Here is a 12,401-nt window from a genome sequence, read left to right on the forward strand (position 1 = left end):
ATCCTGACAACTCTTCAAATGAAGTTTCCTTTGGAATGATGGGGCTGCCTCTAGCCATGTGCCTCCTGGGCTGCAGGGTGGGGGCGTGGCCAGGGATCTGGAGCACCCCTGGGAGAGAAAGCCCTACATCCCTCTTCCTGCTGCTGGCTTTGGACAGGAATGGGTTCTCTCCCCTGGGTTCTACTCTCAGCCCGGGGGCTTCTTAGTTTTAAAAAATTTTATTTACTTATTTTTAGAGAGGGGAAGGGAGGGAAAGCGAACGGGAGAGAGACATCGATGTGAGGGAGAAACATCAATCGGCTGTCTCTTGTAAGCGCCCTGACCAGGCACCGAACCTGCAACCCCGCCATGTGCCCTGACCAGGAATTGAAGCAGCGACCCTTCGCTTTGCGGGACAACACCTGACCAACTGAGCTACACTGGTCAAGGTCAGCCATACTGGTCAAGGCTTTTAAGGATGGTTTGCAGCCTAAGCAGGAACACAGGGGAACTCCAGAATTGAAGTTCATGTGTCCTGGGTTCTGGGACATTCAGAGGTGCTGCCCTTGGTTCCTGTCCTCGATTCGGTCTCTTGCATTTGCCCCATTCGGCTGCTGTCACCTTTTAGCACCACGCTTTATTTCAACAACGGCGTGCACACACACACACACACACACACATGGTTATCGGCCTGTCTTGTTTGTTACCAGGACTGTTCTAGGCTGGGGATCTGGCTCCACTGACTGGCTTCACTCTTCCCCAACTGACGCCTGGACTGGCTGGCTCCTGAGAGAGGGGACACGGACATGGTGACAAAGAGCACAGGCACTAGAGCCAGATGGCTTGGGTCCAGATCCTTGCTCTGCATTTCGCTAGCTCGACGGTAAAATGCTTGATGGTAAAACGGCAAGCTGGGGTTAACTCAGGTTACTTTCGGAGCCTACTTCCACTGTGTGCACAGTGGAGATGATATAATAATAGTCTCTATCCCCTAATGTTGCTGAGAGAGAATGATATGAGTGAATACTGCAATCCCCCCTTCTCCACAGTTTCACTTTCCGTGGTCTCAGTTACCCACGGTCAACTACGGCCCAAATAAGTTAAGAAGAAAATTCCGGAGATAAACTGTTCATAGGTCTCAAGTTGCATATTGCTCTGGGTAGTGGGATGAGATCCTGAGCCGTCCTGCTCTGCAGAACATGGGTCATCCCTTTGTCCGGCGTGGTCACGCTGCACGTGCTCCCGCCCGTCAGTCACTGAGTAGCCTCCTCAGTTATCGGACTGACTGTCACAGTGTCACAGTGCTCGTGTTCAAGTCGCCCTTGTTTACTTAATGATGGCCCCAAAGCTCAAGTGTAGTGATGCTGGCAGTTTGGGTATGCCAGAGAACCTGTAAATCGTATGTATGTCTAGGGAAAAACATGGTACATATAAGGGTTCGCAATCATCTGTGGTTTCAGACATCCGCTGGGGGTCTTGGAATGTGTGTCCCGGAGATAAGGGGGAACCACTGTACAGGTACAGTGCTTGGGACCTCACCTAGCTCCTAGCAAGTACTCGATAAATGTTACCATCGTTGTTGACTTTGTTAATGTCTCCAATGCATCCTGTGGGTACTCCCGGAGCCAGCCATGGCATATACACTCATGGGCAGGGGAGGGACACCCCCTCCATAAGAAGACCCCAGGGTAGGTGTGGGAGAGGGCCCTTCTTGTGCAGACAGAACGTTTGACCTGACATCCCGGCTACACCACTGAGCTGCTGTGTGGTCATGGGCAAATCACCCAGCCCCTCTGGGCCTCCGTTTTTCTAGGTTAAACACAGGTTTCCTTCCAGCTCTAACCTGAAAGCAACACTGAGGCTACGACCTGGCTTGGGGTGGGGGAGGTGTGACTACGAGGGCAGGGAGGTGGGGGCGGGGGTGGGGGGCAGTAAGTTTGCCCAGGGGTCTTCTGGGAGGGTGCTGTGTGCTCCCAGCTCCTCACCTGGGGCGGGGTTGATGTACCCACACTGGGTCCTCTCTGCCTCCACGGCAGTCCCACTGCTGCTGCCAGTGAAAGGGAGCCTGGGCAAGGGGAGCTGCGCTGGAATTATAGCAGGAGACAGGAAGGCCGGACCTCAGGAGGAATTAATCAGTGATCAGGAGAGTAAGGAAGTGGAGTTGGTCCTGCAGGGGGATTGCTGTTTCTGGCCAACGGCCCTCGTGGGCATGGGCCCTTGAGCCCCAGCCTCTGAGTCCCGCCCCGGCCCTCCTCACTGTGCCAGTGGTGGAGAAGGTGGGTGAGGGCAGAGCAGGCTGCAGGAGGTGCTGCCTGATGCTGAGGACAGCAGCTCGGTGGGGAGCTGGGACTAGGCTCTGGGAAGACAGGCTGAGCATCTGAGCATGGAGGGAGGCGAGGACATCCAATCAGTGGCAATGAGCCTGCTCTGGCTGTATTTATGCTGCTTCCCTTTGATGGGGAGCCCTGCTTGGAGACGTGCTCATGAGTAATGCATGAGAGATGCTGTGGCAAGTCACAGGGCTGGGCTGCGGCCTGGGCATAGGCACGGCCAGGCGTGCACACACACAAATGTGTCACGTACACACATGCAGATACATGTGTGTGCAGGGGCTGTCACACACACAAAAGCTATTACACACACACGTGGGCCATTCCACAAACACATAAGCTATTATGCACACACAGGCCCATCCCCCACTCACACTAATTTAGGCACACTCATGGGGACATTTAAACAGAGAGACATGCATATATTCTCCACACATGTATCATGTAGACACTCTGGCACACACTTGTAGACACTCATAGGCACATATCCACCCACCCAGATCCCAGAGATGCATGCACACATATGCTCACCAACACACACACACACACATGTGCAGATACTCATGTTTGCACACAAATACACACATTCCCACACAGACAGGCTCTTTGCATGGGCACAAATGTGAATGCATACATGCTTGAGTGCACATTTACATGCGTTATATACTGCTGTATGCACACATCCATGTAGCACACACCCACATACTGCTCACACTCCTGAACACAAACACAGGGTCCTAGAGAGCTCCCAACGTGCCTATGACCATGGTTTGCCCTTTCCTTCTCTCTAAATGCACGGCAGTGACCTCTCAGGAAGGCCATGTTTGCTGCTTCTCAGTAGCAGTAGCAACATCCAAGAGGGAAGCCCTCTTCTCTTTGCTGAGTGGGAACCTACATCCTTAAGGAGGGACACGGGAGAGGGAGAGATGGGAGAGGGTCCCAGTGGGGCTCCAGTGTCCCAGCGGCAGAAGGATTTCCCACCCAGCCCCTTCCTGTTCTCCTCACTCAGGTCCCACTGGGGGCTCAATCCATCACTCAGAGGCTTAGCCTGGCAGGAGGCCAGGACTGGGGCTGGCGGGCCAGGACCCCAGAAGAGAGGGACATACCCCAGGCTTTCAGACTGATCGAGAACAATTGACTAATAAAGAAATAACTGAACAAATGGACCTATAGCCACAGAGTTCCCAGATCCTGACCATTTCTGAGAAAAGCTGGGGCAGTAGTTTTCAAAGTGTGGGCCCTGGACCAGCAGCCTCAGAGTTCCCTGGGAACCCAATAGGAATGCACGTTCTTGGCCCCACCATTGCCCCACAACCAGAAACTCTGAGAGGGAGGCCCACCAATCTGGGCTCACCCCAGCCTCCCAGGTGGTTTGGATAAACACTCACAGCTGAGAACCATGGCCCACAGGGGTAGGGGGTGGGTGTTCAACCTGTGGCTTGTGGGCTCAGTGGCTGTGAATGCAGCCCAACACAAAATCGTAAACTTATTTAAAACATTATGAGATTTTTTTTGTGTGTGTAATTACATGTTGCAATGTATTTAATGTGTGGCCCAGAGATGCCAAAATGTTGGACCCTCCTGGCTAGACCGTGGGCCTCAGAGGAAAGCAGACCTGGGTCAGCATCTGGCTGAAGAAGCTGTGGGTGCTTGGATGAGCCCCTTAACGATTCCGAGCCTCAGTTTCCACATGGGTAGAGTGGAAATAATTGTAGCACCTGCTCACGGGATTTGTCATGAAGACTAAGTGAGGCGAACTTTTAGTACAGCGCCTGGCTCACTGCGAGCTCTCGGTGGTGGTAGCTATTGTTACTGTTACTTTAATTTCCAGAGGTACATTTACAGCTACTGGTTTTCAGGGTCGGCCAGTCTCCTAAACCCTCAGCTACTCCAGCAGAAGGTGTACAAACACTGGGGAGCGGAGTCGACGCCTTACAAAGCAGGAGGAGCAGCAAAGTCATGGCCAGACTCCTGTAAGAGCAGTAACCCGAGCAGGTGACGGGGGCTTTGTCCAGATGTGGTTATTCCAAGAGCATAACGTGCTAAGGAATGTTTGTAAACACTTGTTCAAGTTTAAAGCCTCCTCTCTTCCTGGGAGGATGCACCCCCTACTGCCCTCCAAGTGGTGAAGAGGTGACTCCCAAACCCAGGCCAGCCTCGTGGAGATGGATGCGGCTGAGACCCAAGGCCAAGGGCAGGAAGCCCACTGGCCCCAGGGCCTGTTTGTACATCTGGCTTCACTTCTCCTTGCCCCTTCTCCAGCCTGGTCTCCCCACCTGTCTCCCTCTGATGATTTAAGGAGATAAAGTGCACTCACTCTGTTTGCCCCAGGTATAGAAACTTCTAGGATCTGTGCTGGGACCAACCCAGGTGGCCACATCACCACAGCCCTGAAAAGTTAACTGGTCCCCAATGGAGAGGACTAAGCCCTGGGGATTTCTGGCCCCTTGGCTCCATGTGGTTAAGGAAGGACAGCAAAGGGTCAGCTTGTGGTGCTGCAGTGGGAGGGAGAGGGCCTCACCTTGAAGAAGGTCATGGTGGCCCCGTCCTTGACAGCCCCATACTCGATCTTGGTTTGCTTGGCCAGGTCGTCGGCAGAGTCGATGGGCGATTCCATGCGCTCCACGGTCAGAAAGGCGGCTAGGTTGGCCGTGTAGGAGGAGATGATGATGAGAGTGAAGAACCACCAGATGCCACCGATGATGCGAGTGGACAGGGCTTTGGGCATCAGTTCAGACCCTGGGGGAAGGGAAGAGGAAGGTGGTCTCTGACAATGTGCAGACCAGGGCTGCTTGGGTCCTCTGGGTCACAGACTCCACTGACAATCTAAGGAAAGCCGAGCTGCTGACCCTCGGGGCTCCGAGTGTGGGCCCTGGACCAGCGGCATTGGCATCACCTGGGAAGTTGCTAGAGATGCTCATTCTCAGGCCCATCCTAGGACTTACTAAATCAGTAACTTCAGGGGTGGGGCCCCACGACCTGGGTTTGATAAGCCCTCCAGGTGACTGTGATACAGGTCAAAATTAAGGACTGCTGCTCTTCTAGAACAATAGGTACATGCCCAGCATTTCCCAGGCTTGGCAGGCCCTCTGGTGCCTTTCCTCAGACCCCGTTTGGCCCCAGGTTCCGAACACCCGGAGTCAGGGTCCCTGAGTTCTTGAGTGAATCCTGCTCCTAACTCTCTGTGTGATCTTGTGCCAAACACTCCCCTCTCCGGGACTCTGCAAAGCAGGAGGAATTGTCCTTCTTCTTCCCAGCCTCACACAGATACAGTGACGCTGGGACGACATAATTTGAGGAGAAATTGTATTGCAAATACAATTGGTATACAAATACAAGATTGCTATGCGGTGCTTTGCAGGAGGAGAAAAATCAACATGTTTTGAAGCTCTTTGATGAAATAGATTACGCTTCCTCCCCGACCTTGGGTGTGGAGCACAATTTAGGCGAAACCTTCTAACTGAAGTAATTAACTAGGTGGCTTTCAAGAGATTTAAATAGCAAGTGACTCCTGAACTTTCCAGAATATTTGGACCTGCAATCTGAAAAGCGTCTGCTTTGATATGGATGATTTTTTTTTTCTCCTCAAAGAAATCACTCAAGGGAGAGGTTTTCAAATACACAACTATTTTTCTCCCTCCTAATCAAAACCTCGCGGGGAATACACTAGGGGCCAAGGCTTTGAATAGCAGCAGGAGATGGAAGAAGAGAGGCTATTACTGCATTGAAGGGCTCCCAGGTCTTTCCCAACTGTCACTGAACAAAGATGACGGACAAAGAAGCAAGGTGAGGCTTCAGGACACTCATTAACAGTAGGGACAGAATGAGGCACTTCCCTTGAGGGCTGCCTGTCACTTCCCATCAAGGCTCCTCAGCTTCCTGGCCCAGCCACCCACCCCCAGCCTCACCTGCCTGCCCAGCCCCCCCCCCCCCCCCCCCCCCCCCCCGCAGACTGCTCCAAGCCAGGGATAGAGCTGCCCCGCAAAGGGAGAATGACTTATTTTAGTTGTTTGCTTAGTGAGCTTTGCCTGGGTCTGCTGGAGCCCCCACAGAGGCTCAAGTCCCTCCCCTGGGCTCTGCCATGGGTGGGAAATCATCAGGTGGGGGCAGATTTACCTTCCCTCACCCTTCTTCATTCGAGTGCCCAGCACAGGGCTTGCGGGTTGTGGGCACCCGGGACACGTGGGGTCATATCATTCATCCACCCATTCAGCATTTCATGGCGGATACGAACTAAGGACCAGGATTTGTGCTGGGCCTTGAGGATACACACAGATGAGTGAGGGACAAGGACATTTTCTTTGGATCCTCTCCTTGCCCATGCCCCGCCCTCTCCTGGCTATGTCACACCCACTGTGTCTTAGTGAGGCCCTAACACAGGCAGAGATGAGAGGCTTTGGGCTGAGAGGCAGCAGCAGTGGGCATGTGTTTTCCCTGGAGGGGTTTCCTGTGCCCACCTCCAGCCCATGGTGTCTCTTCACCACACTCCTCGAAGCCGGAGCAGGCGCTCTGCTTTCCGAGATCTTTGAGCAGTTGCGCATGTCTCCCGGGGGGCGGGCCGCCAGCCCAGGGTCAGGTGCCCTGCACTGGCTCTCCCTCTGGAGGATGGAAGAACATGGTGTTCTTCTGTGTATCCCATCTCCGATGCACTCAGGCTAAAGTCCCCACTCAGACTTGACCCTTCCTACTCCCAGGCTCCCCACAGTCAGACAGTCACCAAGTCCTGTCCCTGCTACACCCTGAAATTCTCTGAGCCCATCCTGTGCTTTACCCTGATCGGCCCCTACACCAGTTCAGGTCCCATCATCTCATTCCTGCAATGGCCTCTCACCCAGCCTCCCTGCCTCCGGTCCACCACCCCACCCATCCTCAGCCCGACTTTGTTCGGCCAGAGTCTGCAGTGGAGAGGCCATCGGTGGGGTCGGCCCCCGCAAGAGGGATGTGCTGTGTCCATCTCAGCTGGAGCAGGAGGGGCTGGGGATGAGCCCTGCATGACATGGGTGGGGGCGGCTCATCTGCTTTAGCCTTAGAACACAGGTGGCAAACACAAGGCCCGAGGGCCGAATCCGGCCCTCCACCTCATTTTATCTGGCCCGGCACCTGGTTTCTACCCAGTGGCAGCGCTGAGCTCTTGCTTAACTGTTAAGGAGTAGTTACATTTATACAGTCCTAAAATGGCATTCGGCCCTTTGAAGGCAACCGCAAGGCTGAGGTGGCCCCTGGTGAAAATGAGTTTGACACTCCTGCCTTGGAACCTGAGCTAGCCCAGAAACAGTAGTGGTGAAGGGTGGGGACCTGGGACAAGGGCACACACCTGGGTGTCCAGATGTCTCCAACCCTGTGATGGCTCAGCAGGTCTGAGGCTGTCCTAGAGGGTGGGCTGACTCTGCTGACTCCAGAAGGGTTCAGTGCCCCTCCTTGCCACTCCCCACCAGGGAGAAGAGGCTCCCTGGGGAGAGGAGGCCCCCCCCCCCGCCGGAGAGGGGGCACATACCTTGCTGCATCAGGGACCCCATTCCGAACCAGAAGCTGTTTAGCAGAGTGAAGTTGTTTTCCACCACCTCGGAGCCAGGGTTGCAGGGGTGAGCATCGTACCACTCGTAAGGGCTGAACCTGCAGGGGAAGAGGGGAGCAGTGAGGCTGAGCTGCAGGGAGATGGGGTGGGGGGTGGGAGGGGTGTCTGTATCACAGCATCACAGCATCGGGTGGTTTAGCAAACACTGATGTGCGACCCGCGTTAGCATCAGCTGCCTCATCATTCTGCTGCGGAGGCAGGGACGGGAAATCAGGACCGGTTTGCTGTGTTCTTTATTGTAACTGGCTTTTTTGCTGGTTATAAAAGTAATTCAGCAGTGTCTCTTAAAATTAAAGGTGCACATGCCCTTCAACCTAGCAATTCTGTGACTCATTAGCCATCCTAGAAAAAACACGAGTACATGAGTGCAAAGAGAAATGCGCGAATGTGTTTATCGAAGCGTTGTTTGTAAGAGCAAAACCCTGGAAACAATGGAAATGTCCTTCAACCGGGTTCGATGAAATCTCACGCAGCTGATAGAAGAGAACAATCCTTCTAGAAGGCCTCCAACATACCATGTTTGGTTAAAAAAAAAAAAGGGATAAAAATAAGAACAACAGGATCACATTTATGTAAATAGATTCCCGAAGACAGAGCTTTCTACCTCTTTATGTCCATTTGTATATAAAAACATATAAGACGTCTGGAAGAATCCAATTTGAAAAAATGTCAGTATTTTCCCCTGGGGAGGGAAATCAGAATGGCAGAGGGAACTTTAGGGAAGCCCTTTTGCTTTATATGTATTATATGAATTTTTAAAAATGAGAATGGACTTTTTGAGTTATTTGTATTATTTATTTATTTACTATTACTTATTACTATTTTTTATTATTTACTTACATTTTTGAATTACTTGCATATTAAAAACTTAAATTGAAAAAAGTAAAATACACTCTTCATAAAACAGTCAAAGGGCACAGAAGAAAACAATGAGAAAGTGAAAGTGCTCCAGGGTCCCACCTCCTGGAGAGGACACTGTGTTATATAATTTTTCAGCTTTTTTTCCCCTGGATATACAAATACATGTGCGACAGGGAAACATTGTTACTGCAAGCCCCCCACTGTCTTCCAAGAAGGAGAAGTCCCGGTAATTGGAGGGGTCTCCGTGTACAGCCGGCCAGAGTTCCGGGTGAGGAAATGGAGGGGGGAGGAAGCCAGAGTGAACTGCAGAGACAGAGAGGCCCCGGAGGAAGTCTCTAAGAGGCTGGCGTGGCTGGTGTGGCATGAAGCAGAATGTCCTGGTGGCGGTAAAGGCCTTACTCAATGCCAAACCCTGGTGTGCGGCAGGCACGAGCCAGGCCAGGCCCGTTTGCAAGACGGACAAGCCCTGTGCCAGGCCAGGGCTGCCATGGGGTGGGTCTGGGGACCTGCCACCTTCACAGATCCCATCTCTGGGCAGCTGTGTCCGGCTCTCCGTCAGCCAGCATGGGGTGGTCCAAAGGACACAGGCCACATGGAGAAGGGGACCTGAGGGCCACATATACCATACAGACGTGCTGTGCTTGATCCCAGCAGTGTTGCAAAAAATTGAATTTGTGGCTACATACAACAGCCAAGAGGGGTCACCTAAAAGCCTGAATCACTCTCTAAAAATCACGAACTCGGCACACTGGCGCCGCAGCCTGCCTAGCGCAGCTGTTGCAGCCGAGTACTGGCCGCCCCTCTCGCCACGTGTGTGCCTCCAGTTTGTTTGCTCCAGTCCCCATCACTCCCTGCTGCCCACCACTCAGCCTGCTCCACTTCCTCATCCTCCCTGTCTGGCCCCTCCGGCCACCTCCATCAGCACCGGCCCCCACCCCCACCCCGCCTCCACCTCATTTAAACTCAGATGGGTCATGATTTGAAGCCTAACTCCGTCTAGAAAAAGCTTTGGGCTTTGGGCAACAACTTAACCTATCCGAGGCTCAGTTTCTCCTTTTCTGAAGTAGGGATAATTACACCCGACGCACAGGACTGCAGGAAAGATCTGACAGGACACGTGTGAACTGCGTTATGTGAGTGCTACACAGCGTGACAACTGTACTGGGATGCTGTTCATCGCTGTGTGCCCAAGGCCCTGGTTCCTCTCCTCTGTCCGCACATGTCCTGTGTCATTCCAGCAGCTCCAGAAATCCTGTCTGTCCCCCAAAGTCTCCCCAGCCTAACCTTGGGAACTGGGTTCCTACCTTCCTGGCCAGGAGGGACGTGGTGGAAAGCAGGCTTGGCTACCAGCAGCTGATGAAAGGCCAGGAATGGGGGGGAACGGGATGCACATCACATGGACAGAACTGTTTTCCAGGGGGCGGGGAGCTGAGAGGCTGGCTGGAGCTGCTAAAATTATGGTGAGAGCTGCAGAGAGTGGCTCCTGGCTTTCAAAGCCTTGTTAGACCATTAGAGACAAGAGGCCTAATGAAGGCCTCTCTGTGGCAGTCTGGGCTGCCGGCTGGGCTGAGCAGGCAGGCAGCCCCAGGCCGGCAAGCAGCAAAGGGCTTTGGAGGCAGGACAATTTCATCTCTGCCATCCTTCCCTTTGGTCTTTCTCTGTGTGGGAGGAGGGAGCAAAAGGGAATGGGGTAGGGGAAAGGTTTTCAAAGAAGACCCAGGAGAAGAAAAAAGGCTGAAACACCAAGTCCTTGGATCTCAAATTGCCTCTCCAGAGAAGTCTCTCTTCGTACCTTGTTAGGATTTAGAGAGAAAAAAAAAGTAGCCAGGGCAGAGGCTGGGCTGGAGGCTGGAGGGAGGGGGCAGAGGGCCCAGCTGGAAAGGGGACAGGGAGCTGGGCCCAGCAGCTAACCACCGGGGCAGAGGCAGAGGACAGATGTCCAGGTGGCCAGAGATGTGGGTCGCAGTAAAACAGTTGGTGACTAGAGTTCATATGCTGCTGCATGTGTCACTTATTGCTAGGATGACGAGGATCAGGTCTTTCTGAGCCTCCGATGTCTCCTCTTCACGGGAGGCTGTGAGAATTAAATAGTATAATGACTTGAAAGACAGAGCAACATGCTTGGCCAATACGAGGCTCTCAGTAAACACGGAGCCCAACATGCCCCCAGTTACCTCCGCCTACTGTCCCCCACAAGGATGTGCTAGCGTCTCTCATGTGAACAGCCGAGTGTGCAAGGGTGTTGCCAGCACGTCGCACAGACAGGCAGGTATGTATGGTGCCACATTTCTGCATGATCGCATGTGTGTGAGTCTTTGTGGTGCTGTCCTTTTTTCAAGCGTTGAGCCACCTTCTGAGCCACCCAGAGCACCTGGGTCGGCTGTACTGGGTGCCTGGCCCAGCTGATGCAGCTCTGGGCAATAACTTAACCTTCCCAAGCCTGTTCATAGGGCCTGGGGTGCAAGTGCTACTTCCACGTACACAGACCAGGGTAAGGACTGGGGGATTCAAGCTTGCGGGCCGTGAACTATTCCCTGAGGGATATGGAGGGATCTGAGCTGCAGAGAAGGAGAGGGGAGCATGCATAGCAGTGGTCTGAGTGGGGACTTGCTTGGCTCCCTAAACCTCCAACCTCAGGCCAGAGCTCTAGCCACAGCATTGCCCTTACCTGGCGATGACAAAGAGGACACAGCTGACACCCAAGTAGGCGAGGAGCACATACATCCAGATGTCTGGGGACAGGGGGTTGAGGAAGGAGAAGACACTGGGGTTGGTGCCATTGGGCTTGCGATACAGGATGCTAACACCGAGCGTCATGAAGGGCTTGGAGAAGTCAATGGCCTTCTCGCGGACGTGGGTGATGGTCAAGGGGGCCACAGCCAGATCTGCTTTCTGCAATGAGAGAGACAGACAGACAGACTATGAGAAAAGCCTCAGACTAGCAGTAAACAGAACATTCCTCCTTGAAGTAGAGTCAGTTGCGTGAGCCCTGGATCACTTGGCCACTCTTCAGTTTCAACATTTACTAACCTGTCTTCTGGGCCAGGCCAAGCTCGGGGTCCTGGGAAGGCAACGGTGAACTTAATTCCTGTTCTCCAAGAGCTCATGACCTTGAGGGAAAGGACTGTGGCATAAACATGCAGAGAATGGAGCCCTATTAAAACTGTAACCATGTAGTCTATTCTCAAAATGGTGCTTTATCAAATAAACACAGTTCAGCAACATAAGAACATTTAAAGGTCACTCATATTCTTGATTTGTAATGTTCAAACATCATGAAGAGGACATGGAATCCACAACAACCCTTATTTAAATGTTTTCTTCTCCTATACACTTCTTGATGGCTTCACCTCACTTTTTATCCTAACCAGATAGGCACAAATAATGCCTTCCTTGGAGGAAGAAGACAAAGAAGGAACTGAACAGGCAAATCTAGAGACCTGTTTAGTCAGTGGTGGACAAGACCAGAGGAAGAAAGGAGGGGTGTAGGGAAGGCTAGGAATGTTTATATGTTGGTCAGCTTTGGCCCATCACAGTTTTACAGAGGGGAATAATTAAAGTTCTATCTCTTGGATCTGAGCTTTCCCTAACTAAAAATCTATAACCCCTCATCCCCATCTTTCCAGCCTTGCCCCACTGCTCTCTTTCTGAACGAG

The 12,401-nt window shown here is 52.7% G+C and overlaps 1 protein-coding gene across 3 annotated transcripts in view; it reads right to left on the bottom strand.

Moving 5' to 3' along the window:
- GRIK3 (glutamate ionotropic receptor kainate type subunit 3) overlaps positions 1–12,401 on the bottom strand; it is a 207,688-nt gene that overhangs the window by 15,970 nt on the left and 179,317 nt on the right. For all 3 annotated transcript variants that reach the window (XM_053921010.1, XM_024554801.3, XM_045190843.2), the window contains 3 exons: positions 11,414–11,637; positions 7,804–7,922; positions 4,831–5,048 (listed from right to left, as the gene is read on the bottom strand). In XM_053921010.1, the coding sequence (XP_053776985.1) occupies positions 4,831–5,048; positions 7,804–7,922; positions 11,414–11,637 (561 nt within the window). The remainder of the gene's footprint in view (positions 1–4,830; positions 5,049–7,803; positions 7,923–11,413; positions 11,638–12,401) is intronic.

Source organism: Desmodus rotundus, chromosome 3 (genome assembly GCF_022682495.2).
Source record: "Desmodus rotundus isolate HL8 chromosome 3, HLdesRot8A.1, whole genome shotgun sequence".
Taxonomy (NCBI): domain Eukaryota; kingdom Metazoa; phylum Chordata; class Mammalia; order Chiroptera; family Phyllostomidae; genus Desmodus; species Desmodus rotundus.